At 37.7% G+C, this 26,924-nt stretch overlaps 1 protein-coding gene and 1 pseudogene across 1 annotated transcript in view; one reads left to right on the forward strand and one right to left on the reverse strand.

The window, feature by feature from the left end:
- The window catches only part of nrg2b (neuregulin 2b), a 103,463-nt gene that overhangs the window by 11,882 nt on the left and 64,657 nt on the right, over window positions 1-26,924 (reverse strand). Inside the window, exons 4-5 of the mRNA XM_062999947.1 lie at window positions 12,040-12,160; window positions 3,676-3,734 (exon numbers count right to left, since the gene is read on the reverse strand). Of these exons, the coding sequence (XP_062856017.1) occupies window positions 3,676-3,734; window positions 12,040-12,160 (180 nt within the window). The remainder of the gene's footprint in view (window positions 1-3,675; window positions 3,735-12,039; window positions 12,161-26,924) is intronic.
- Window positions 19,747-19,892, forward strand: LOC134319694 (U1 spliceosomal RNA; annotated as a pseudogene).

The raw sequence follows: 26,924 nt of genomic DNA on the forward strand, positions 1-26,924 counted from the left end.
GTTCATAGGGAGCAGGTGTGTTCAATTTAGGAGTACAGCTCTCACACTCTCTCATACTGGTCACTGAAAGTTCCAACATGGCACCTCATGGCAAAGAACTCTCTGAGGATCTTAAAAGACGAATTGTTGCGCTACATGAAGATGGCCAAGTCTACAAGAAGATTGCCAACACCCTGAAACTGAGCTGCAGCACAGTGGCCAAGATCATCCAGCGTTTTAAAAGAGCAGGGTCCACTCAGAACAGACCTCGCGTTGGTCGTCCAAAGAAGCTGAGTGCACGTGCTCAGCGTCACATCCAACTGCTGTCTTTGAAAGATAGGCGCAGGAGTGCTGTCAGCATTGCTGCAGAGATTGAAAAGGCGGGGGGTCAGCCTGTCAGTGCTCAGACCATACGCCGCACACTACATCAAATTGGTCTGCATGGCTGTCACCCCAGAAGGAAGCCTCTTCTGAAGTCTCTACACAAGAAAGCCCGCAAACAGTTTGCTGAAGACATGTCAACAAAGGACATGGATTACTGGAACCATGTCCTATGGTCTGATGAGACCAAGATTAATTTGTTTGGTTCAGATGGTCTCAAGCATGTGTGGCGGCAATCAGGTGAGGAGTACAAAGATAAGTGTGTCATGCCTACAGTCAAGCATGGTGGTGGGAATGCCATGGTCTGGGGCTGCATGAGTGCAGCAGGTGTTGGGGAGTTACATTTCATTGAGGGACACATGAACTCCAATATGTACTGTGAAATACTGAAGCAGAGCATGATCCCCTCCCTCCGGAAACTGGGTCGCAGGGCAGTGTTCCAGCATGATAATGACCCCAAACACACCTCTAAGACGACCACTGCTTTATTGAAGAGGCTGAGGGTAAAGGTGATGGACTGGCCAAGCATGTCTCCAGACCTAAACCCAATAGAACATCTTTGGGGCATCCTCAAGCGGAAGGTGGAGGAGCGCAAAGTCTCGAATATCCGCCAGCTCCGTGATGTCGTCATGGAGGAGTGGAAAAGCATTCCAGTGGCAACCTGTGAAGCTCTGGTAAACTCCATGCCCAGGAGAGTTAAGGCAGTTCTGGGAAATAATGGTGGCCACACAAAATATTGACACTTCAGGAACTTTCACTAAGGGGTGTACTCACTTTTGTTGCCGGTGGTTTAGACATTAATGGCTGTATATTGAGTTATTTTGAGGGAAGAATAAATTTACAATGTTATTTAAGCTGCACACAGACTACTTTTCATTGTGTCAAAGTGTCATTTTGTCAGTGTTGTCCCATGAAAAGATATACTTAAATATCTGCAGAAATGTGAGGGGTGTACTCACTTTTGTGATACACTGTATATAGATTAGCAAACTTTTGTTGTCCTAACGCTGCAGACCCTTAATGCTAATTTACATAAACTAGCCTGGAAGAATTACACCATAATGACATGATAATGATGTGCCAAGTTAAACAGAAACCTAAGGTGTCTCTTGAACTTGATGCTTAAAGGTAACAATGAAATGAACCTGTTCCATCATATGTTGGAAAGTTAGAATGGTTGTTTACTGATTTTACAAATCAAAACAATTATCATCATTCAACATTTTTCTAAAAGACCTTCTGAGCGTACCCCGAGTCAAATGGTTGAAGTATTTATTAGAAGAGTAAGGACAGTAGTAGTGCATCTCAAATAAGAGACTCAAGTCTGCTTTACATGATGCATTCAAAAATACATTTAAATTTTAAAGCCTACCAAACTGTGGTAAACATCGGAGGAGCTCAATGTTTATCACTACCAGCAGGACAGAGGTTCACCTAAACAACAGTTTAGAAATGATACAACCTAAAACCAAAGAGCTCCATTTCAAATACAGTTTGAGAGCCCATTAGAAACCTCATTTAGCATTCCAAAAATAGACTTTGTGACAACCAGAAATAGCAATAGCAAACAAAGAAGTTCCTTCATCCCAGACTTTACTTAACCACAAATTAAACAATTTGCTATTTCTACAGCATTACATCTAATTAATAGCTACACCAATCAGCCATAATAGAGCAGGTATTATTTAGGTGGTGGATGATTCTCAGCACTGCAGTGACAATGACATGGTGGTGGTGTGTTAGTGTGAGTTGTGCTGGTATGAGTGGATCAGATACAGCAGTGCTGATGGAGTTTTTAAATACCATGTCCACTCTCTGTCCACTCTATTAGACACTCTTACCTATTTGGTCCTCCTTGTACATATACAGTCAGAAATGATCGCTCATCTATTGCTGCTGTTTGAGTTGGTCATCTTTGAGAGCTTCATCAGTGGTCACAGGACGCTGCCCACGGGGCGCTGTTGGCTGGATATTTTTGGTTGGTGAACTATTCTCAGTCCAGCAGGGACAGTGAGGTGTTTAAAAACTCCATCAGCATTACTGTGTCTTATCCACTCATACCAGCACAACATACACTAACACACCACCACCATGTCAGTGTCACTGCAGTGCTGAGAATGATCCACCACCCAAATAATACCTACTCTGTAGTGGATAGTGGAGTGGAGAGTCCTGACCATTGAAGAACAGCATGAAAGGGGGCTTATAAAGCATGGCGAGAAACAGATGGACAACAGTCAGTAATTGTAGAACTACAAAGTGCTTCTATATGGTAAGTGGAGCTGATAAAATGGACAGTAAGTGTAGAAAAAAGGAGGTGGTTTTAATGTTATGGCTGATCAGTGTATACTCTATAAAACAGAATTTTAGTCTTGATACTGATCTGAGCTTATTTGCACAACTCAAACACTATGTTGGTTTGTATTTTGCAACTAGTGTAAGATGCAGATGAAAAGCTTTTTAAGAAAGCCATGTCACCAAAAGCTCCACCCAAAAAAACATCTGGCAACCTTGGAGGGGTCAAGTACACATAGATCATTTTTATAATCATAATTAAAATGTACTGCTCAGAAGACAGCTGCATATAAAAATTGATATAAAGCTAATTTACTGGTGTTATTGGTGTTACCTTTAAACTTATACTGAAATCTAAACCCCCAGGTTTTGATATAGTCTCATAGGTGCACTATGAAGCCAACTGTCATAGCCTGGAAATGTCATAATGTCAACATTTTTTGTTCCTTGATCCACTTTTTTGTCAGCTTGGCATAAAAAATGAGAAAACAAACCTTATAATAATTAATGATTAAACCTTATAGATCTGTTTGTATTTTTAGGAAGACCTTATGTAGGCATCATGTAGCTCAATGAACTGCACCCTTGAATAAAGTGTTACCTATTATTCTCCTTTCCAAAAATCTCAGTGAATAACTCAATTGTTAATATTTAAATGACTGATTTGAAGAAATTAATACATCAAACCAAGTTGATCATTTTAATACACTGCATATGAATCAGATGGGTCCTGTTCCGACTCTGTTGCACATTAATAATCACAATACGAGTGCATATAGAGGCTTCAGCGCTCGTCTGTGGGTTTAGTTTTAGATGTACCTGATGAGTCAAATCAACAAAACAACAGAATGAAGATACAATAAGGAGTGAAGTCACACATACAGCATGCATTGACCACATCAGCAACATGCAGACAATCAGATTAACGCACAAGCAAAAAGACAGACAGACCAACTGACAGATAGACAGACAGACCAACATACAGATAGACAGACAGACAGGAAGAAGAAATGGACATACTGTAGAAACTGGCCATAACGGAGGTTTGACAGCGATCACCAGTATAGTCATTTGTACACCTGATGGAGGGAAAACAAACCCACAAAAGGAGAAGGAGGGAACAAGAGGTGGGTGGGGAGGGGGGTAGAGAGGAAGCAGGGCAAGTGTCGGAAACATATGGGGCAGGGGTAGAGGACAGGAGAAAGGGAATAGAAAGATAGAGAGAGTAAGAAAGGGAGCAGAGAAACACCGAATTAGAACAAAAGAGCACAACCCCGCAGGCAAAGTAGTTCTGACTTATGATGTGATCACTGGGGTTTAAAACAGGACCTGTGGAGGGAGACCGGGAGCGGGAAGACTCATATTAGTACATATCTCTTAATACACTTTTAGAAGGGTTAGACATGTGTCAGAGTAGAGGCTCAAACTGGTTTCACTTGACCATCCAAAATGTAGTTTAACTTTTTCTTTAAGCAGACCATATGGGACTTTACAGAAAAAAACACTTATTCTTTATTCAAACACAGAACGATTCAAAAAGCCAAAAAACATCCAGTCAGCAGCAGTTCTGTGGGCAGTAAGAGAAGAATGGAATCTGGTTTGAGCTGACACAAAGGTCACTTATATAAGTCAAATAACCACATTTACAATGTTTCATTATTTTCTTCAGATGTTTTATTATGTATTTTCTCCCCTTTTCTTCTGACTTTTAGCATATCCAATTACCCATTTGATAAGATAAGACTTTATTGATTGTGCATTGTGCTTCATCTCTACTGATGCTGATCCCCGCCCTGATTGAGAGCGAGACTGACACATGCCTGCTCCGACACTTGTGCAGTAGCCGACTGCATCTTTTCACCCGGATGAGGCAAGTTCATATGCGGATCAGCTTTGTGTATGGAGAGCCACAATCTGATCCTTATAATCCCTCAACTCTATGCAGGTGCCATCAATCAGCCAGCAGAGGTCGTAATTGCATCAGTTATGAGGAGTCCCTATCCCGCTCCAGCCCTGTATGAACAACAGCCAATCGTTGTTCATGTAGGCGCCCAGCCCAGCCGGATGGCAAAGCTGAGTTTCGAACCGATGAGTTCGAAATGTCAGCTATGGTGTGCTAGCCTGTTTTACAGCTGCGCCACCTGAGCGCTAGACAATGTTCTAAAACACAACAAATCCAACCATGAGGCAGATAAACTACAACAGCAAAAGAACAAATCAGGTGTTATGCTGTCAAACAAATCGAATTCTGACACAACATCTACATTGTTTTACAATCTTCAACTGTCCAGTTTCAGTGAGCCTGTGCCCACTGTAGCCTCAAATTCCTTTTCTAGGCTGACAAATTTAAACTGATGTGGGTTTGATTTTTTTTGCTGTTGTAGTCCTATAGCCTTCAGGTTCAACAAGTTGTGTTGTTGTAACAAGTGGTTATTTAAGTTACTGACTTCCTGTCAGCTCAAACCAGTTTGGCTATTCTTCACATTTTATTGTCGTTCCCCAGTAAAGTCTTTACTACTTTAACTCACTATGTAGTAATCAGTTCAATCAAACACAGCCTTTAGAAATGTTAGTTAGCTACTGATATGCAACTGAAAGTCAAATGTTTTAGTAGATATCAAAACTTCGATTTTATGTAAACAGCATAGTCAAATATAAACGTAGCTATAGCAAGCCACTATCAAAATTTTAGCCCTAGCTAGAAACTGAATTTTTTTGCATCAGATATTAAAAGTACATTTGTTAGTAATTATTAACAGTACGCAAATGTTTTAAAATATAACATACATTTATTTTTTGCTAGATGCACACAGTATTATAGTGTTTTCAGTGTTACTTTGCTACTGTGCTAACAGCTTTGTCACTGTGCTAAATGATCTGACAAATATGTGTTGATTAGCCATAACATTAAAACCACTTTTTAACATTTTAAAAAAACGTTTTTTCTTATAATTTTGGGGCACTTTAAGTACTAAACTAATTTTCATGAGAGTGTGGATTATGTGTTTCTAAAAATATTTGGGTAAAAACAGACCATTATGTGTTAGCAACATTAGCCTTGTCTACAGCAACACTTAACAAAATAGAAATTTGAGCATTGAGCAAACTGAGCAAATTTGAGCATTGAGAAAATTGAGCAAATTACGTTTGTTGTTCCTTTAAATAATTATTTACACTCTGATAACTAATACATATTGTTACTTTAGACCAAGGTACAGGTTATAAAAAATGAAAAACACAGCACAATTAATTGTAAAGAATTTAGTTCAATACATTTTAGCAGTAAAGTGGTACCTTGAAACTCAATGTCAATTGGTTCTGGGAGTGGCGTTGAGTTTAAAAGGCGTTGAGTTTTAAGGTGTTTTTCCCATAAGGATGTATGAGAAGCCTGTTAATGCGTTCCATGGTCCTGTGGAACTATATATAGGCTTATGTAAAATAATGGGGTTGTTTTTGACTCGTATACACTGAAAATAACACACATTTAATATAAAAACACTGAAATACAATTGGAAAACAGTTAAATACAATAAAACCTACACTTTACTTCTTTTCTTATTCTTCTTAATCGTGGAGATGCTTGATCTTGGAACACCATATTCTGTTCAGTAAAGGCGCATTCACATGAGAAGCAGCACAATAGCTTTTGCTCTGCTTTTAACGATAAGCGCTTTAGAATCATTTGAAAAAAAGCTGATTCTTACAATTTCTCAGCACCCCGAGCTGTAACACAAGTTTAAAAGTGAAACAGGAGAAAAATCCAGACGTTTATTAGAATCTGACGTTTATTCCACACAAATGCAGATTTGTCTCATATGCGCACTTTGATGACATTTTACCGCACCGCTCAAGCCAAGCGCTGAACAAAGTGGCTGGTTATTGTTAATTTGAAATTAAATAAATAGTTTTTTTTATTTTAAAGAAACTGAACACGTTGAGTTTAAAGGAAACGTTGAGTTTAAGGGTACAAATTTCTCGACGAAGGACGTTGAGTTTCAAAGATTTTGAGTTTAGGGGACATTGAGTTACAAGGTACCACTGTACTAATATTCTGTAAACAAGTATCGACTAACATTTTTGACTAGTCAGATTAAAGGAAGCAGGTAGAGGGTCACGGTCTTTAATAAGTCCTGTTAAAACATGCTTCACTAATAAACCACACTCTTATAAACCTGCTTATAAACTGACTTATGCAGCATGCATTTCAGCCAAAATCCGATAAAATTTTAATATAATAAAGATGTCAGACTATGTTTTTAGCAGAAAATAAATTCCATAACAGCTGTACAATGGTGCCAAAAACATATTTAGATGCTTTTATAATTTATGTACCGAGAGTTCCTAAAAGCACAGAATCCCCCTCTTCTTTCATCCCTTTCGAATATACTGCAGAGGTCAGTGGGACTGCTGCATTTAATTTGGCTCACGGCTTGCTGACGCACAAACACACACAAAAGCGCGAGTGCTCTGTGTACCGGTACACAGTTTTTTACCGTAAAATCTAGGGTGACCCTTGCAGAATTACTATTGTGTTTTGCTAAATGGAGCCCATTTTTAGAATGCGTACCTGGAAGCTTTGCAAACTGTTCCTCAAGCTCATAGAGCGTATATATATCAAATCAGAATATTGCTTCTCCTAAATACATTCATTAAGCCAAAGAGCTTGGACCAGCCTAACTGCCTATTCAGTGAATAAGGAATATTGATTCTACAGTAGAGTTAATGCGGGGCTTTCCCACAGAGACCATGCACTTAATCACAAACCACAATAAGAGAGGATGCGTCGTAAATCTGAGTGGTCCGCTCCGACATGGCCACTAAAGGCAGAGCGCTGTATCACCTTCAGCCGCTTCTCGGCAGGGGTGACTGATAGGAATGGGAGGGAAGGGGGGTGTAGCAGAGAACTCTGCAGACCATTCGTCTGTTTTCTCTCTGCTTTCTCTTCTCAGATGAGTTAGCTGATTTCAACACGTCTTCTATTCTATCTCCCTCTGGAGGCCCGAAATTCAGCACCAGGCTCCATTCAAAACGCCGCTAAGTGTCTAAAGTGTCTTAAGCTTCTCTCTTAGAGCGCAGATATTGTCACTGATTCTAGCAGTAGCTGAATGCCATGAAACAAAGGCTCTTCAAAACTAAAAAGGTATCTATTTTAAGTCCCATGAAATTTAATGGTATATTTCATAAGCTCCCAGAGCATTCACAGATGAATAAGATGCTCGTAAACTAAATAAAACATCGTAAAAATAGTCACTTGATTTTCTTGAGGCAAGAAAAAGCACAGTGCAAAACACTTAGACATAAATATTTGGTTAAGTGAATGTAAAAAAAAAAATGAAAAGTATTAAAAGTGAATAAACAACAGTAAAGAAAAATGAATCAATATTTGGCATGAACAGCGTTTGCCTTTATGACTGAATCAATTCTCTTAGGTCACTGTTGTGTAGTTTTATAAGGAAATCCACTAGTAGGTTGTTCTAGTTTTTTGGGGAAAAACCTTGGCTTCAGTTCTTCTGTGTAACCTTTTTATTATGTAAGAATATTTTACTAATATTAAAAAACTAAACATTACTTGTTAGACTATAGTACGATTGAGTCATACTCAAAAAATGTATGTTATGGGATTTAAAAACACATTCACGTCCAACTTAGATTATTCATGTGGAGGTTTATAAAGCTCTTCATTGAATTTTATTACATGGTCTTCTAAATCAGCATTTATGACATTTTTTCATATACAGAGACTGTGATGTTTTTTCAATTTGACAGCATTCATTAAAAGTACATGCGACCTCCGTGTCTGGTCGAGGCTCTAGCGTGAGTGGTGGGGGATTCACAAGGAGCATGGTGTGGCTCTTCTTTCTTGATAACACTCTCTGTAATAACATGCAGCTGGCGACTGCACACTGAGCTAGCAGGGGTGGTGCAAGCAACAGAAGAATCGATTCAATAAAGGGAATTAAAAACGACTAAAGGGGAAAAAACCCAAGAAGCTGCTTGAACGTGGTCCAAAACTGGCAACTTAAAGCTTAACTAAAGTTTGTTACTATTACTATTATCGTTTTGCTCTAAGCCCATGGCTTACTTGACTGTGGACTGTGACACCTATGTTCCAACAGCTTTTTATTGGCTTTTAGATTATTATCCTTATTTTTGCTTTTGGCTGCTCCCATTTTAGGGGTCACCACAGTGGGATCATTCTGGTTTGCATACCCTTTGGTGCAGTTTTTATGCCTGATGCAACCCTTATTTTATGTGGGCTTGGGACCAGCACTGAGAGTGCACTGTCAAGTGCACCTCCCAATGGCTATGCTGTTTGGTCACACCCCCCTCAGACATAGCCAATCATGTATCGAAAGACACCCAAACAGGGTTTAAAGGTGTATTCAAATACCTGGCCAAAGAAGTCATTGAAATGCTAAAACTGTTATAACATACACCTCCCTGTTTCTACACTCACTGTCCATTTTATCAACTCCACTTACCATATAGAAGCACTTTGTAGTTCTACAATTACTGACTGTAGTCCATCTGTTTCTCTACATACATTTTAGCCTGCTTTTACCCTGTTCTTCAATGGTCAGGATCCCCACAGGAACACCACAAAGCAGGTATTATTTGGGTGGTGGATCATTCTCAGCCCTGCAGTGACAATGACATGGGGGTGGTGTGTTAGTGTGTGTTGTGCTGGTATGAGTGGATCAGACACAGCAATAAACACCTCACTATCACTGCTGGACTGCGAATAGTCCACCAACCAAAAATTTATCCAGCCAACAGCGCCCCGTGGGCAGCGTCCTATTACCACTGATGATGGTCTAGAAGATGACCAACTCAAACAGCAGCAATAGATGAGCGATCGCCTCTGACTTTACATCTACAAGGTGGACCAACTAGGTAGGAGTGTCTAATAGAGTGGATGGTGAGTGGACACGGTATTTAAAAACTCCAGCAGCGCTGCTGTGTCTGATCCACTCATACCAGCACAACACACACTAACACACCACCGTCATTGTCAGTGCAGGGCTGAGAATGATCCACCACCTAAATAATACCTGCTCTGTGGTGGTCCTGTGGGGGTCATGACCATTGAAGAACAGGGTGAAAGCAGGCTAAAAAAGTATTTTCAGTAATTGTAGAACTACAAAGTGCTTCTATATAGTAAGTGGAGCTGATAAAATGTCAGTAAGTGTAGAAACAAGGAGGTGGTCATAATGTTATGGCTGATCATAGCACATCCTTTATAAGTGTAGATCCAGGCATAGGCAACTAGTCCTAGTACTGGACCTAGACCTGTGTTAGATTTTGTCCCAACCATGTTTTGAAAGTATGGGGTGTGTTTAATACAACAGCTAATAGTAGATTTTTTAAAACCCCTGTCACTTCTATTACACCTCTATTAAGTGTTTGGCATCTGACTCTATGTGCTTCCTCTATGATGAGACCTTCGGATGACTGAATTAGTACTGGATGAGTGAGTCTTCTGATGTGTTTTGCATACTGATAATAGAGTATCATAAGTCTACGCTAAATTTTCTATACAAAATTACACTGATATTGTAACATTAAAAAAGACTATATTTAAATATTCAATTAATAACCTACATTTTTTTCACATACATTTTTGTCCTACGTGTTCTTTTAATTTTAGATAAGAGCTCTGAAATGAGAGCGTCCACTACATTGTGTTTATCTAGTCAGGTGCAGCATTAACAAAAGGAGCGACTTCTGATTCTGCATAACCAAACCCAAACCAATATAATGTTCATGCTAACCAGTATGGCAAAAAGTTTGATCACTGTTAAAAAAATAATAGCTAAAAATTTGCTTCTTTTAAGGATACACATATGCAGAAGAAAGCAACTGATGTATCAAGTTCTTTCAAATATATCAAAGATGGGAAACAGAATGAGTTATTTGCAGTATTTAACTCATAGAATGTAAATAAGTGAAACAGTTTGGTACACATCATGTGATGAAGCATAAACCTCTTGCTAAAGTACGTACACTGCCCATCATGATGCCAATGTTAGCTTGCTGCTGGTTTAAGATAGTGTCTGCTGCCAAATACTTATCTATTGCTCCTAGACAGTGCTTGTTTTTTGCTGGTTTAGGAGGTAAGTGAGCACCGGTTTATGAAGGCAATGAAGTATTCCCATTTACTGAAAACTTGACTTAAAAACAGCATCGAGGCGCCCAGCTTGCACAGCGGGATATTCCACTAGAACACCAGTGCCGAGATTCTGAACTCCTCGGTTCGAAACTCGGCATTGCCACCGGTCGGCATAATTGGCAGTGTCTGCAGGGACGGATGACCGTAATTTGTGGGTAGGGTCTTCAGACGCTGTCTAAGAACCCTGATTAGCAGATAGAGAGTGCATAGGTGAAAAAGGGTTCCGTTAAGGGCTGTGAGTGGGTTGGAGGAGGCGTGAGCAGCAATATACCCACCCAACTGCAAAAAATCGGGGACCCCCAGCAGTGGAAGTCAAATTGACTACACTAAATTGGGAGAAAATGGGAGAAAACGCATAAAATATATATTTAAAAAAGCAGACGCTTTTATCCAAAGCGACTTACAGTCTTGTGGCAGTATACTGTCTAAGCAAGGGCCCAAAACTGGCAACCTGGTGGTGGTAGGGCTTGAACCAGCAACCTGTTGATTACTAGTCCAGTACTTTAACCACTGGGATACAACCACCCAGATCTTGATCCAATATGTTTTGTGTTCTAAAGATGTTAATGATTTTTGCTAGTCACCAATCACAAAACAGCACTGGTCATCTTAAACTGCCAATAGATTAGTAACTGACAGAAGAAACCAGCTTATACCGGCAATCAGCTAATAATAATGTGCTCCTTCTCCCCTCCCCAAGCAGGGATATTACCCAAACTGACTAAAAATGATCACATAAAGTAAAAAATAGGATGCCTTCATTTGTCATTTATACATATACTGTACAACAAAATTCTTTCTTCATGTACCCCAGCTTGTTTTTGGAAGGTCGGGTCAGAGCGCAGGGTCAGCCAGTGTACTGCGCCCCTGGAGCACACAGGGTTAGTTAACTTGCTCAAGGGCCCAACAGTGGCTGCATGGCAGAGCTGTGTACATACAGTACATACATTATTTTTTATGTATTAAAAAATATAGTACCCAGGTTCTTAGTGATTCGAGCTTAAATTAAGAAGATGACATGAATTTCTTTTATGTTTGTGATTTTATGTGGGCAACTTAACATATGGAGGTGTCTCCCTTTTTGACAGGCATTGTGTGTACACACAGCTTACGTTACCATCAGACAATCAATAAAGACGTCATAGAAACATGCATAGCTAAGCTGCAGAGGCTGAGTGGGTTGGACTCTGCACTGTAGTGTGGGTGTGACTCACCTGCAGGACAGCTGGTTTATACCGTGTATGAAAAAACAGTCACCACCATTGACACAGTAGGCTTTCTCTGTCTCGTTACACTGCCTGGAAAGGCTGGAGCCTGGAGACAGTGTGGTAGTTACTGTAAAAAACACACACACACACACATAAATATAAAATTATCAACGTGTGCTCTAAGTCAGTGTTTCTTAACCTTTTTTGCTCTTTTTTCTTGAAAAAAAAATTATCAGAACCCCTTGACACAGGTTGTGATATTATTCTTACACATTCTTCAAAGATGACAAAAGATATAGTTTTAAAATATACAAGGGTTCTTCAAAAAGTTTCCGCACTTTTTAAAACTATTTATTAAGAATTTTAAAATCAAATTACATCACTTCTACATAGTCGCCTTCCGATGCATTTTTCCCAGCGTTGTACCACCTTTTTAATGCCATCAGCAAAAAATGTTTTGATTAAGCACCGCTGCTTTCAAATCGTCATCACATGAAAATCTTCTTCCCCTTAAAGCTTATTTGTACGGTGGCCCGCTGAGTCAAAACACGATAACATTTACAAAACAAACAAAAGCTGACAACACAACAACATTAGGGAAAAACGCGAATACAAAAAGAACAACACAACAACATTAAGGAAAAACACGAATACAAAAAGGACAACACAACGAAATTAAGGAAACACGAATACAAAATGACAACACAACGAAATTAAGGAAACACAAATACAAAATTACAACACAACGAAATTAAGGAAACACAAATACAAAATGACAACACAACGAAATTAAGGAAACACGAATACAAAATGACAACACAACGAAATTAAGGAAACACAAATTCAAATCCTACAACGGAAATGCTCCCGGTCACTAGAGGGCACCTCTATCATTTTTTATCTGTATGAACATTGCAGCAAAGAAAGCAAGAAGCAGAGCAGCGTAGTGCAGAGAATCTGGATTCGGTTTAACTTTAATGTTCAGTGATATAATTCTTAATAAAATTGAGCTTTTTAGTGTCGGTGGTTTGATTGTATAGCACCTTTTTGTTTTTTAAACATCAGGCAGCAATTAGCTTGCCAAATGTTTTAATATAATTGCAAAATCAACTAACTTGAGCTTTAACCAGACTGTGCCACGCTTTTACAGTTTAACATGTTTTAATGTCATAAACCTTTTAACAGTATATTTACAATGTATTAGTTAGTTATCATTAAGCATTTTAAGCGTATGTATTCATGCCCATTAGTTTAATATTCAACATTCTTTTGACATTCGGCATTCTGGTTTAAATAAGTGCTTGAAAAAACACATAAGACTTATTTTATGAATTCTTACACATGAAAATAGGTAACATACTTAAAAAGCTATTTCATTTTAATTTTAAGATTACATCTATTTACTTAAAAAAAAAACTAATGGAAAAACTGAGTCGTGTTCATAACATTTTGTGCATTTTTTTCAGGAAAAGGAATCCATTAAAGTGTCATATAATTTGATGTATTAATGTCAAACAAATTTTTATATACACATCGGTTTCTTTCACCTATTACAAACCTTGTACAAAGCATTACAAAAATTTATTTCTTTTATAAAAAAAAAAAAATAAATACATCTAAATCTTGTATTATTTAATTAGATCAATGTCAAACCATTTTTAGACACAAATGGACACACCTGTAAAATATAATTATCATACAATTATTGATCTTAACTAGAAATTAAAATAAATGATTTAATAATGTAAAGAAGTTTGTAGGTGAGGGGTATGTACTGTATGTGTATATATAAAATAGTTTACATTAATAATTGTAATCATGTCAAATAATTCTATAATTTACAATTATCCTATATGAAATAAGTAAGTAAGTAAGTAAGTAAGTAAATTTTATTTATAAAGCACTCTTAAAACAACTTACGTTGACCAAAGTGCTGTACATCGAATAAGCATACATAACACAACATTATGTTAAAAAAGTAAGAACCAAATAAAAATACAGAGTAAGAGACAAAATAAAACAGATATAAATAGACTAAACAATTAAAATTAACACAGCTCCTCACTGTTCAAATGCCAGCTTATAAAGGTATGTTTTTAGGAGTGATTTAAAAACAGCGGCCGAAGGTGCTTGTGGAATAGTAGGAGGTAGAGTGTTCCATAGCCTTGGAGCATAAACTGCAAATGCACGATCACCTTTTAGCTTCAAACGAGCCCTAGGAACAGTCAACAAATTCTGAGTGGCTGATCATACCACTGAGATAAGCCGGGGCTTGACCATTAAGCGCTTTAAAAACAAATAAAAGCACTTTAAACTGAATCCTGTGCTGAACAGGCACTTCTCTAGGTAATAAGGTAATATATCCGTTATTTGTCATGTATACATATACAGATGTACAGTACAATGAGCATACATTTTTTTTATCTTAACTATAAATTTAAAAGAAAATATAACTAAAAATGTAACTAAAAAAAGTTTGTAGTAAATGGGAAACATTGAGGTTTATACTAATAAATGAAATTACGAGACCTGCATAGATTAATTCATCTCCAAAATAAAATGATCAGATTTATTGATCTTTATTTAAAATTAATATAAAATAGTTTGTAGTAGGTGAGAAACATTAATGTGTTTGTATGAAAATGGTTTGAAATAAATTTATCAAAAGCTCATTTTTATTAAGAATTATATCACTGAACATTAAAGTTAAACCGAATCCAGATTCTCTGCACTACGCTGCTCTGCTTCTTGCTTTCTTTGCTGCAATGTTCATACAGATAAAAATGATAGAGGTGCCCTCTAGTGACCGGGAGCATTTCCGTTGTAGGATTTGAATTTGTGTTTCCTTAATTTCGTTGTGTTGTCATTTTGTATTCGTTTCCTTAATTTCGTTGTGTTGTCCTTTTGTATTCGTGTTTCCTTAATTTCGTTGTGTTGTCCTTTTGTATTTGTGTTTCCTTAATTTCGTTGTGTTGTCCTTTTGTATTCGTGTTTCCTTAATTTTGTTGTGTTGTCCTTTTTGTATTCGTGTTTCCTTAATTTCGTTGTGTTGTCCTTTTGTATTCGTGTTTCCTTAATTTCGTTGTGTTGTCCTTTTTGTATTCGTGTTTCCTTAATTTCGTTGTGTTGTCCTTTTGTATTCGTGTTTCCTTAATTTCGTTGTGTTGTCCTTTTTGTATTCGTGTTTCCTTAATTTCGTTGTGTTGTCCTTTTGTATTTGTGTTTCCTTAATTTCGTTGTGTTGTCCTTTTTGTATTCGTGTTTCCTTAATTTTGTTGTGTTGTCCTTTTTGTATTCGTGTTTCCTTAATTTCGTTGTGTTGTCCTTTTGTATTCGTGTTTCCTTAATTTTGTTGTGTTGTCCTTTTTGTATTCGTGTTTTTCCTTAATGTTGTTGTGTTTTGCTTTTTGTATTTGCGTTTTTCCTTAATGTTGTCGTGTTTTGACTCAGCGGGCCACCGTATATTTGAGTGTCCAAAAAGGTGGAAATCAGATGACGCTAAATCCAGACTATAAGCACCTCTCAGACATGACAAATTACTACTCCTCCCGCCCTCACTGTTTCCAACCAAAATATAAAATGCCATGCCCGAAGCCTATTGATTTTCCTTCCCCTTAATAAAATGCAACGGGACCCCCTTCTGGGCTCAGTGAGTCCCCCTAGTGAACCACATCCACCTGATTGAGAACCACTGCTCCAAGTTGCCGAAATTAAGAGTTGGTCTACCATAAACTTAAAAGCAACAAAGGAAAAAAGATATCAATGCCTGATGCACATTAGCCAACTCATACCTCTGTTACATTCTGTATGACATACGGCACCATATTCCATAACAGAATTAGATGCATAATGCTATCATACCTTTTTCTCAGGACAGAAAGTCGTACCACACACCCAGCATGCTACAATATCTCATGTCCATGCCACAGGGTGAGCGCTACACACTGCCAAGCAACTATGGCAGACCGGAGAATCTTATTCCAGACCCGTCTGGCCTCAAGCCACAGGTCAGAAATGCCACTGCATATTAGCACACTGTACAGTACAGACTCAAGCTGAGCTGATCTGATATGAGGAGATCAGTTATAGTGTGGGTGTCCCCAGTGCAGAAAAATCCAACATGACCATATGACAGTACAGACATCTCAGAAATATTCTGTAGTTTTAGAGATTTCCCCACTAATTACTGATACAATGAAATAATTTATGCATGTTTATGTAAGACTACTGAACATAGATAAATAGTTACATGAATTAATACAACAGAGCAGGGGCATTATAACCCTTCCACAAAAACATTCCTCCATCACTGTTATTACACCATGTACGCCATGAACTATTGAACTCTTGAAACTAAATGTAAAATTGAAAGTGCACCCACTTTATGATCTTGTTCTCTCCTGGTTTACCCTGGGTAAAGCATAATTTAATAACAAAAAAGATAAAGGTTTTTGAATCTTAATTCAATTTAATTCAACATTGGTCATTATACCAACACAGAAATGTAAAGTATAATGAAACAGTGTCAAGCTATTCCTCTGGTGCCAGACAAAGATGCAGAGACAGTAATTACAGAATATTTGCAGGTTCTCATGTAGTATTAAAGTGTACACTATATTGGAAAAAAATATATTAATAAATTAATTAATGCCATCAGTTATATTTGTATAGATGTGTAAGAATGTATATCTGTCAATCTATTATTACGAGGGATCTTCAAAAAGCTTCTGCACTTTTATATTTAGGTTGGAAACGGTGAGGGTAGGAGGAGTAGTAGTTATTCGTGTCTGAGAGACAGAGAGCTTATACTCCGGATTTAGCACCTTTTTGGACGCTTAAAGAAGCTTTAAGGGGAAGAAGATTTTCATGTAATAATGATGTGTTTAAATAACTTAGGTATAAATAACTTAAAGCCCACCTAAGCATCCACATCTGGGGCACAAGGACAGTGGCAGACACACTCACAGAGACATTCTGGACATGTTTATTTACAAATTACCAGGACAAAACATACAAACACATGAACTATGCTAAATGCTAATTACTAAATGCTAATTGCTAAATGCTAATCTACACAAATAAAAAAACATAATCCTAAACTATACTCAACCCCAAGCTAAGCTTTACCCTGAAAGCTAACAGAATGGTAATGCTAAACATGAACTAGTCTATATTCTAAAACAAGACATGATGATCTAAGCAGGATTCCTTAAGCAAGCTACATGAAGTAGCATACAATACATGATTCTCTGAGCAAGATTCCAAATAATCCATTTAACATGAAAACCCAAAAGCACCTAACCAAAAAGGAACAACCAAACTAACCTACAACTAACCTACAAAATATCCTCCCCTTAATGATCCACACCACAATCCTTATATACATTAAGCATTCATCCTGCCATGAAGTTCAGCTGTAGATCATTAGCTCAATTATTTGATCATCATGAAGAGGTGTCAACTTGAAACCATAAACAGCAGGATTACAGAAATCTGGGCGTGACAGTTTGTGCTGAGAAGGAAGATGATGTGATGTATCTACTAAAACAATATTGTATTAAATAGTATAAATATGTGCTCTACCAATTGTATACTTAAGAACTTACACATTGTGTGACTAACCAACATTATCTTGATCAATACAAATACCAAAAAATGTCATTATTCTTGGTAATTCATATATTGTATGTTTTACAACCTCTTTAACCTATTCAGGGTCACAGTGGGTCCAATTCAATGGGTGCCAATCCATCACAGGACCTGCATGTCTTTGAACTGTGGAAACCGGGGCACCCGGAGGAAACCCACACAGACACAAGTAGAACAAACTCCACACAGAAATGACCCGGATAACTCTACATGGAAATCGAATCCAAGACCTCCCTGCTGTGAGGCAACAGTGCTACCCACTGAGCCACCATGCTGCCCACCCCTGGTAATTCATTAGCATGGCAAAACAGAACAACTATTAAGCATAATATAAAAAAAACTGCTGTGTTAATATTATGAAATAAAATGAACACTGGCTTAAAGACTTTAATCACATTGAGTAAATAGTGCTTTAATAGTTAGCAGATGTGTTCAAAATATCAAAGTATTTCCAAATGTGGTGAGTATCCATTTATCTTTTGGGATTTATAGGCAACTGAGTGGAGTGAAGTAAGAAAAAGAACAACAACGTTCACAATGTTTGAACTTTAAATATTTTTTATACACTTGTAAGGAATGTGTATGTCATGACAAGACTGTTGATGTGCTAGAAGCAGGAAAAATGGGCAAGCCTAAGGATCTGAGCGAGTTTAAAAAGGGCCAAACTGTGATGGCTAGACATCTCCAAAACTGCAGCTCTTATGGGGTGTTCCCGGTCTGCAGTGGTCAGTATCTATCAAAAGTGGTCCAAGGAAGGAACAGTGGTAACTGGCGACAGGGTCATGGGCAGCCAAGGCTCATTGATGCGTGTGGCCTGATCCAACAGATTAGCTACTGTAGCACAAATTACTGAAAAGGTTAATGCTGGTTCTGAAAGAAAGGTGTCAGACTCCATGCCTTGATGGATCAGGGCTGTTTTGGCAGCAAAAGGAGGACCAACACAATATAAGGAAGGTGGTCATAATGTTATGCCTCATTGGTGTATATATTTTATATGCATAAATCTTTTTAGAGGCTCTTCTATACAAACCTCTACAGTGTAGACATTCAGAAAGAAATCCTGAGATAAACTAATAACCAACTTAACAACAGAACAAACGTTCTCAGACCCTAATAGCCTGCTTTTGCTCATGTCCTAATTATCTAGTAGCAACCAGAAACAACCAAGTGTTCTAGAATGCAACAATCATTCTCCTGAAGCAGAATGTAATTTACCATTCTATCTGCTGTAATAAATCTGCTTCTAAGTTGAGCTTATTAGCTCAGATAGCTGTGCAGATAATGGCCGTCTCAACCAGGCTTCTAGGAGGTGGAATTAGGCTTTAAATAATGAACAAAACCAAGCCTGTTCAAAAACCACATAAGAGAAATTTGATGGTGCACTACCAAGTTTCCACACACAAATGCCAGAGGTTATTAAATTAAAAACGACCCCTGCCACACTCACTCCTGTAATTTTCTATCCACTACCTGCCTGCTTATAATACTGGAATGGTGTACGTTGTCCAGCTCACACCTATACAAGCCGTGATTAGTGCAATCCACCTGAGTAAAACGTCTTAGCGGTCATTAGCAATAGCGCTAACAAGTTTCATATAGTCATTAAAACCGAAACCCCGAGGAGGAAGCATGTCGTATGCATGGTGAGTTTGTAATAACTCTACATTAAATAAACCAATCAATTTAATATAATTGTACATAATAGGTTCACCTTGCAACTCAGGTTATTTAGTAATTCAGGTTGTAATTATTTAATTATTGTCTGGGCAGAGATAGCTTAGTGCTTAAGGTACTGGTCTGGTGCTCTGAAGGTTGCTGGTTCCAGCCACACCATTGCCAGATTGCCAGTGTTCTGACCTTGAGCACAGCTATCAGCTACTGGTATTGTGTTCAGTTTGAGATTTTTTAGTCTTCTTTACCATCAGAAAATATGTCTTGATGTTATTTTGGCCAACTCGATGGCTTAAAAATTATATGAATAATTAATATCCCTAAGGAAGATTTACCACTTCAAAACAGAACTGTTTTTTACCACTACTTTATACCTTTATATTTTATAGGGGTATATACAGGGGCGAAACCATGATCAAGAAGGTGGTTCACCCAGGGCGAGGCTCAGGCATTGCACTCCGAATGTGTTGACCCCTGCGAAATCCCCAAATGTGGGAATCTTGACAGCATAATTTCTAATAGTGGGGGACTCTCCCCTGATTTCTGGACAGAGATAGCCTAGTGGGTAGAGCTTTGGGCTATTAATGAAAAGGTTGGGAGTTCCCAGCTCTGCCATGTAGCCACTGTTAGGCCCTTAAACAAGGCCCTTAACCCTCTCGGCTCCAGGGGCGCCGTACAGTGAACTCTGTGCTCTGACTCCAGCTTCCAAACAAGCTAGGATGTGTGGGAAAAAAATTCTTGTACTGTACTCATGTATATGTATATATGACAAAAAAAAGGCATTCTATTCTTGGCATTCTATTTATTCACTTTATACCCTAGGGTAAGAGTGCCAAACAGGTCGCCAGTCCATCACAAGGCAAACACACATACCCACATTCACACACACTCATACCCAGAGGGACTTTTAGTAAGAGGAAACTCCACATAAGGAAACTTGGAGGAAACCCATGCAGAAACAGGGAGAACATGCAAACTCTGCACAGAAAGGACCATATATACACTGATCAGCCATAACATTAAAACCACCTCCTTGTTTCTACACTCACTGTCCATTTTATCAGCTCCACTTACCATATAGAAGCACTTAGTTCTACAATTACTGACTGTAGTCCATCTATTTCTCTTTAGCCTGCTTTCACCCTGTTCTTCAATCGTCAAGACCCCCACAGGACCACCACAGAGCAGGTATTATTTAGGTGGTGGATGATTCTCAGCACTGCACCTACACTGACATGGTGGTTGTGTATTAGTGTGTGTTGTGCTTGTATGAGTAGATAAGACACAGCAGCGCTGCTGGAGTTTTTAAATACCATGTACACTCATTGTCCACTCTATTAGACACTCCTACCTAGATGGTTCACTTTGTAGATGTAAAGTCAGAGACGATCACTCATCTATTGCTGCTGTTTGAGTTGGTCATCTTCGAGACCTTCATCAGTGGTCACAGGACGCTGCCCACGGGGCACTGTTGGCTAAATATTTTTGGTTGGTGGACTATTCTCAGTCCAGCAGTGACAGTGAGGTGTTTAAAAACTCCATCAGCGCTGCTGTGTCTTATTCTCTCATACCAGCACAACACACACTAACACACCATCACCATGTCAGTGTCACTGCAGTGCTGAGAATGATCCACCACCCAAATAATACCTGCTCTGTAGTGGTCCTGTAGGGGTCCTGACCATTGAAGAACAGCATGAAAGGGGGTTAACAAAGCATGCAGAGAAACAGGTGGACAACAGTCAGTAATTGTAGTACTACAAAGTGCTTCTCTATGGTAAGTGGAGCTGATAACAGGACAGTGAGTGTAAAGGAGGTGGTTTTAATGTTATGGCTGATCTGTATATATTTATCTTAAACTATAGCTAGCTCTGCTTTATCTGTCTTTTGCTGCAACCCTCCAAATTAGTCCTGTGCTGCAACACATTGTACTGGGATTTATGGGTCCCACAGGAGCCCTTTTGTAATGCAGACCTTTGCTCCTGGGGCACATTTAAAGATTCTATAGTTAGCTTCAGAGTTATAGCCACGCTTGGTAAAATAAAAAAAAAAAGATATGCAAAAAAAGTCTTTGTTGGGTAATTAGCTTAACCTCACTTTGCCAACATAACAGCATTTATTTCTCTGTTATAATGTTAGATGAGATTAGAGAAACTAGAGCAAGGAATAGGATAGCACTCCTCAATAGAGAATTATTCCACATTCTTCAGATTCTTATTTCTTTACTTGTGGACTTTTAGGTGTATATGAACAAGTTTTGGATCATTGTCCTGTTGGAAAATTCAACCCAGTTTTAGCTTTTTGGGAAAGGCAGTCAGTTTTTTCATCTTCTGAAACTTCGTGAAATCCAACTTGCCATGCATTTTGACACAGTTCACAAGGCCTCCAGAAGTAAAACAGCCCCTAAACATCAAAGATTATTTATAATACGTATAACTAGGTTGTGACTGAGTACTATTCTGTATGACCATAGTTCAATTTATACCAAACATACGTACGTACATTAAATGTTTGTTGCTGAAAAGCTCTTGCAAAGTTTTTATTCTGAACAAAAAAATTTCTTCATTTAATACAGTTTAGGTAATAAATGTTGAATTTATAATACAGTGGTCCCCTAAACTCAAAATCTTTTAAAGTCAATGCCCTTTGATGAGGAATTTGTTCCCTTAAACTTAATGTTTCCTTAAACTCAACATGTTCAGTTTGTTTGTTTTTTTAATTCATTTATTTAATTTTAAATTGATAATAAACAGTCGCTTTGTTCAGCGTTTGGCTTGAGCAGTGCAGTAAAACGTCATCAAAGTGTGCATATGAGATGAATCTGCATTTGTGTGAAATAACCATCAAATTCACTCTGAAAGCGTCCACATGTATCTGTGTTTAGCTGGATTATTTTCCTGTTTCACTTTTAAACTTGTGTTATAGCTCAGGGTTCTGAGAAATTGTAAGAATCATCTTTTTTTTGAGAGTCTAAAATGCTTATCGTTAATAAAAGCTTAACATGACTTATCTCTTAATTATTACTGCTCATAAGTTCTCTCCACTAATGAAATTCCTTGCTTGTTGTTTTAGTACAACAGGTCACGTTAGGTTTTGTGCACCACCACACTCCATAGGAAATAATGACACAGCCAGCACAAAAGCTATTTTGTCACTTCTCATTTGAATCCGCCTTAACTGAACGGAATACGGTATTCCAAGATCAAGCATCTCTTAACTGTTTTTCAATTGTATTTCAGTGTTATATTATATTTGTGTTATTTTCAGTGTATAAGTGTCAAAAACAACCACATTATTTTACATAAGCCTAAAATATATGCAGTTTCAAAGAACCATGGAATGCATTAACAGGTTTCCCATACATCCTTATATAAAAAAATACCTTGAAACTCAACTCCTTTTAAACCCAGAACAAATTGACGTTGAGTTTCAAGGTACCACTGTACTTTAATTTGGGACATTTTATTTATGTATTTATTTTTCTAAGTTGTCTATCATTTCTGTTCTTTACCATTTTAAATAAAATGATTAGATGACAAAAATACGTCCAACAATGTTATGTCCAATTTGCTTTGGATTTAATCTGGCAACCCTGCTCATAAAGCTAAGCAACTAATAGTATACTTAAGGTCAGGATGTACAACCGGTTTCCTAATATCAGTTCTGGAAGCGCTTTTCCTGTTCCCTAACACACCTGACCCAGTCTTGATTATTACTCAGGCCTTAATTATTGATTATGAACTAAATAAGGTATGATAGGAGCGAGGACTTTTTGAAACTCAGCAGAACAGAACGTCTTTTAAGAACAATGTTAAAAATCTCTGCACTAAAGACCAGCACACTGGGTGATGTTATGTAAACAAATCACTGCTATTTGAAAAAAAGAGTAAGTAAGAGTGTATGCTAGCACTAAAACAGTTTCTGTCACAAGTTATCTACTTCAAATGTGATGATGAAATATTTATGTGTATCTGTGAGTGAAAGAAAAATGTAGAAAATCTTGCAGACTAAAAGTACAAACCCCATTATTGTAAAATGCAATAAATAAAAGAAAAAGTAGAAAGAAAAGATTTCCAACATATTCACTGATCTGCTTCATTGTAGCTTGTAAATATGAACACATTGAGACACTTCAAAAAGTTGGGACAGAGGCGTGTTTAGTGCTGTGTTCCATCACCTTTCCAATCATGATTTTCTTAACTGTTACCAGTTTCCCTGCTTATTGAGGAACACTGTAACTTGAATATTCTATTTTTTTTTTTACTTTCATTTTGTCTCCATCCCAAAATTTTTTAAATGTGTTGCAGGCATCAAATTATAAATGTCTTTCTGTTTAAAAAACACAATGAAGTTGATCAGGTTGCATGGCTGCTTGGTGACTAGCACTGTCGCCTCACAGCAGGAAGGTACTGGGTTAGATTCCCAGGTGGAGAGGTTCAAATATTTTTTGTGTGAAGTTTGCACGTTCTCCCCGTGTCTGTGTTGGTTTCCTCCCACAGTCCAAAGACATGTAGTCAGGGTTACTGGAATTACTGAAGTCCCTCTAAGTATGTGTTTGCCCTGTGATGGACTCGTGACATGTCCAGGGTGTTTCCTGCCTTTTGCCCAGTGAATTGTACCCACCACGACCTTTAATAGGAAAAAGTGGTTGTAAAATAAACAATTAATGAAGATGATCGGTGAAAACAATGTAAATTGTTTCTTTCTACTTTTATCAATTAAATAAAAAACACAGATTTGTCTTTTTTTTTCCCAGAAATTGGGCTTGTACAGTATATTAATACAACCCAAAGACTTTAATATTACAGCTTCTAAAATTGTAAGCAAGTATTTTTTTTAAGTCTTTCTAAATATTAGCACCTAGCTCAGTATTTAAATCTAAAAACTAACCTTTTATTTTTTAAATCATGTTTCTGAATTATTTATTTATTTAGGATTTTAACATCATGTTTTACACACGTTAGTTATGACATGACAGGACAGGTAATTACTTGTTACACAAGATTCATCAGTTTAAGTTTAATGTTATCTCCATTAACCTGACTGCATGTCTTTGGACTGTGGGAGGGAACCAGAGCTCCCAGAAAAAACCCACACAGGCAGGGGAGCACATGCAGACTTCACACAGAAAGGACCCAGACCACTCCATCTGGAAATTGAATCCAGGACCTACTTGCTGTGAGACAACAGTGGTACCCACTGAGCCAGTAGTTAACCTAATTTTAATGTTTGTGAATCATTTTATTTTATTTCATAATTGTCATACACTGCTGTAATTTTGCATGGTTAATTAGGTGAAATAAAAAGAAACTGCTGGAATTATGAAAACACATTATTTGTCCCTTACCTGATTTTTTCCTTTTGTGCTAATTTGGCACATTTAACATTGTTTCAGATCTTCCAACTAACTTTTGTATAAGATATAAATAACAAGAGTAAGAATAAAACACAGCTTTTAAATGTTCATTCCATTTACTGAAGATTTATTTAAAACCTACTGTATATCACCCATGTATAAAAGTAATTGCCCCTAAACCTAATAACTGGTTGTGCCACCATTGTCAGTAACAACTGAAATCAACCATTTGTGATAACTTGTGGTGAGTCTTTTAAATCATTGTGGAGGAATTTCGGCCCACCTTTTTATGGGTGAGTTATTTAAAGTCGGCTACATTGAAGGATTTTTGAGCATCACCTGCCAATGTAAGGGGTTTGCCACAGCATCTCAATCTCATTGGAGTCTCAGCACCTTAGCAATGGCTTTGTAACCCTTTCCATTAGATTTCCACGACTTTGTTTTGCATCTGTATTTAGAATGTGGCATTATCTGCTGCTATTTGAGGCCTACTAGCCTGTTTCAGATAGCCAGACATTATATTTAAGTGATTTAACAGGTTTAGATTTAACAGGTCTGGTAGTAATCATGCCTGGGTGTGACTAGTGAAACTAAACCCTGTCATTTGAATTTGGGTAACTGGTTGATTTAGCAGCTTAGAAGGCAATTGTTTCATAGTGCCAGGTAGTGCTGAACAGCATTTATTCTTCAATACATGAAATCATAATTTAAAAAAGTATTTTGTGATTACTTGGGTTATTTTTGTCTAATATTAAAAGTAGATTGATGATCTGAAACATATAAGTGTGACAAATACTTTTTCACAGCACGGTAGAACAATTACAAGTAATTGTTATCTCAGTCAGACTTCTACCTATTGAAAGATTTTCAATTTCATATCCATCTATAGCTGCTCTTTGGAATGATTCTTTTCAGGATCGAGCGGCCACAATTACAGTTCAGAGTGAAAGAAGTTGACAAATGGCCGGCTGATGAAGAGGGAGAGAAGTATGAATGCATGGCGGCATTCAACACAGAGGAAGAGTCCGAGCTATTGGCTCAGATCAGATAAGAACAGCTATAAAAGACCATGCCATAAATCAAGGTCGACCCGAGAGAGAGAGTTCAGCCAAATCTCAGCTGAGTAAGTGTAGCATCTATAAGAATTTGCCATCAAAGCAACAGCTATGCTTCATTTTGGCTTTTGTTGGATCAGTTCTATAATGACAGTCATATATTTTCCTTCTGTATAGCTAGATTAACATGTGGTGTGAAAGTGTGATGTTAGGGGGAACATGCTGCCATAGGATGCAGCATAGGAGAGCTTAACATTATCATTATAATTACTTTTTATTTATGATTGGTTGTACATACACTGGGATTCAAAAGTTTTAAATCACCATCCCACTTTTCAACATTTTCCCTGAATATTGTCTCAATGCAATGTGAAATTAAAGCATAAAACATATAAGAAATTGGAGATATGAAGAAATTACAGAATCATTGAGAAGATGGAGAGAAAATGAAATTATTTTGTAGATCTAACAGCTGAACACATTTAACATACATGCTTAAATCAACCAGTGCCTAAAGTTGTTGTCTTGTAAGCTTTATATCATGCAAGCTGTTGCGTCTACAAGACCACTTCCTGTCAGAGTTTCTCTGAGTTTTTAAGTGCCTTTTGTAAAGGCTGGTTTATGCCTTGTGAGTAAAGTGCAAGGTAAAGCCGTTCACCTACAATAAAATAGTAAAAAAGTGCAGGATGTTTAATCAGGTTAGAACAATACTGTAGCTAATAAGCCCCTAACACAAAGAGGCTATCGCAAATATATAAGGTGACCAAAATAACCACCTTACAAAGCATTCTCATTGAAGCACAAACATGATGATTACATGCTAAAACTATTTTGGTTGAACCCTTTGGCTAGACAATGACCAAAAACTTACACAAAAAATTATCCTAGGAGCCTGGAGGGCTAAATACATGTGCAGTCTGAATTTATAAAGAGTTTTGTAATATTTAAGCATGGTATTGAGGAATGCTTGTTAGCACCAGTAAAATGTATAATAGAGTGCAGCTGCTCACAATGAACCACCTCCTCCCACACACAGGTGCTGAAGGCCACTGTATTTCGGAATGATAGTAACTGTGTGTGCATATTTCACTGTTTCTGTATGTGTGTGTGTGTGTGTGTGTGAGAATGAACCTGGGTGTGGAAATAGCTTATGAATAAAT

The sequence above is a fragment of the Trichomycterus rosablanca genome, chromosome 8 (assembly GCF_030014385.1).
Source record: "Trichomycterus rosablanca isolate fTriRos1 chromosome 8, fTriRos1.hap1, whole genome shotgun sequence".
NCBI classification, from domain to species: Eukaryota; Metazoa; Chordata; class Actinopteri; order Siluriformes; family Trichomycteridae; genus Trichomycterus; species Trichomycterus rosablanca.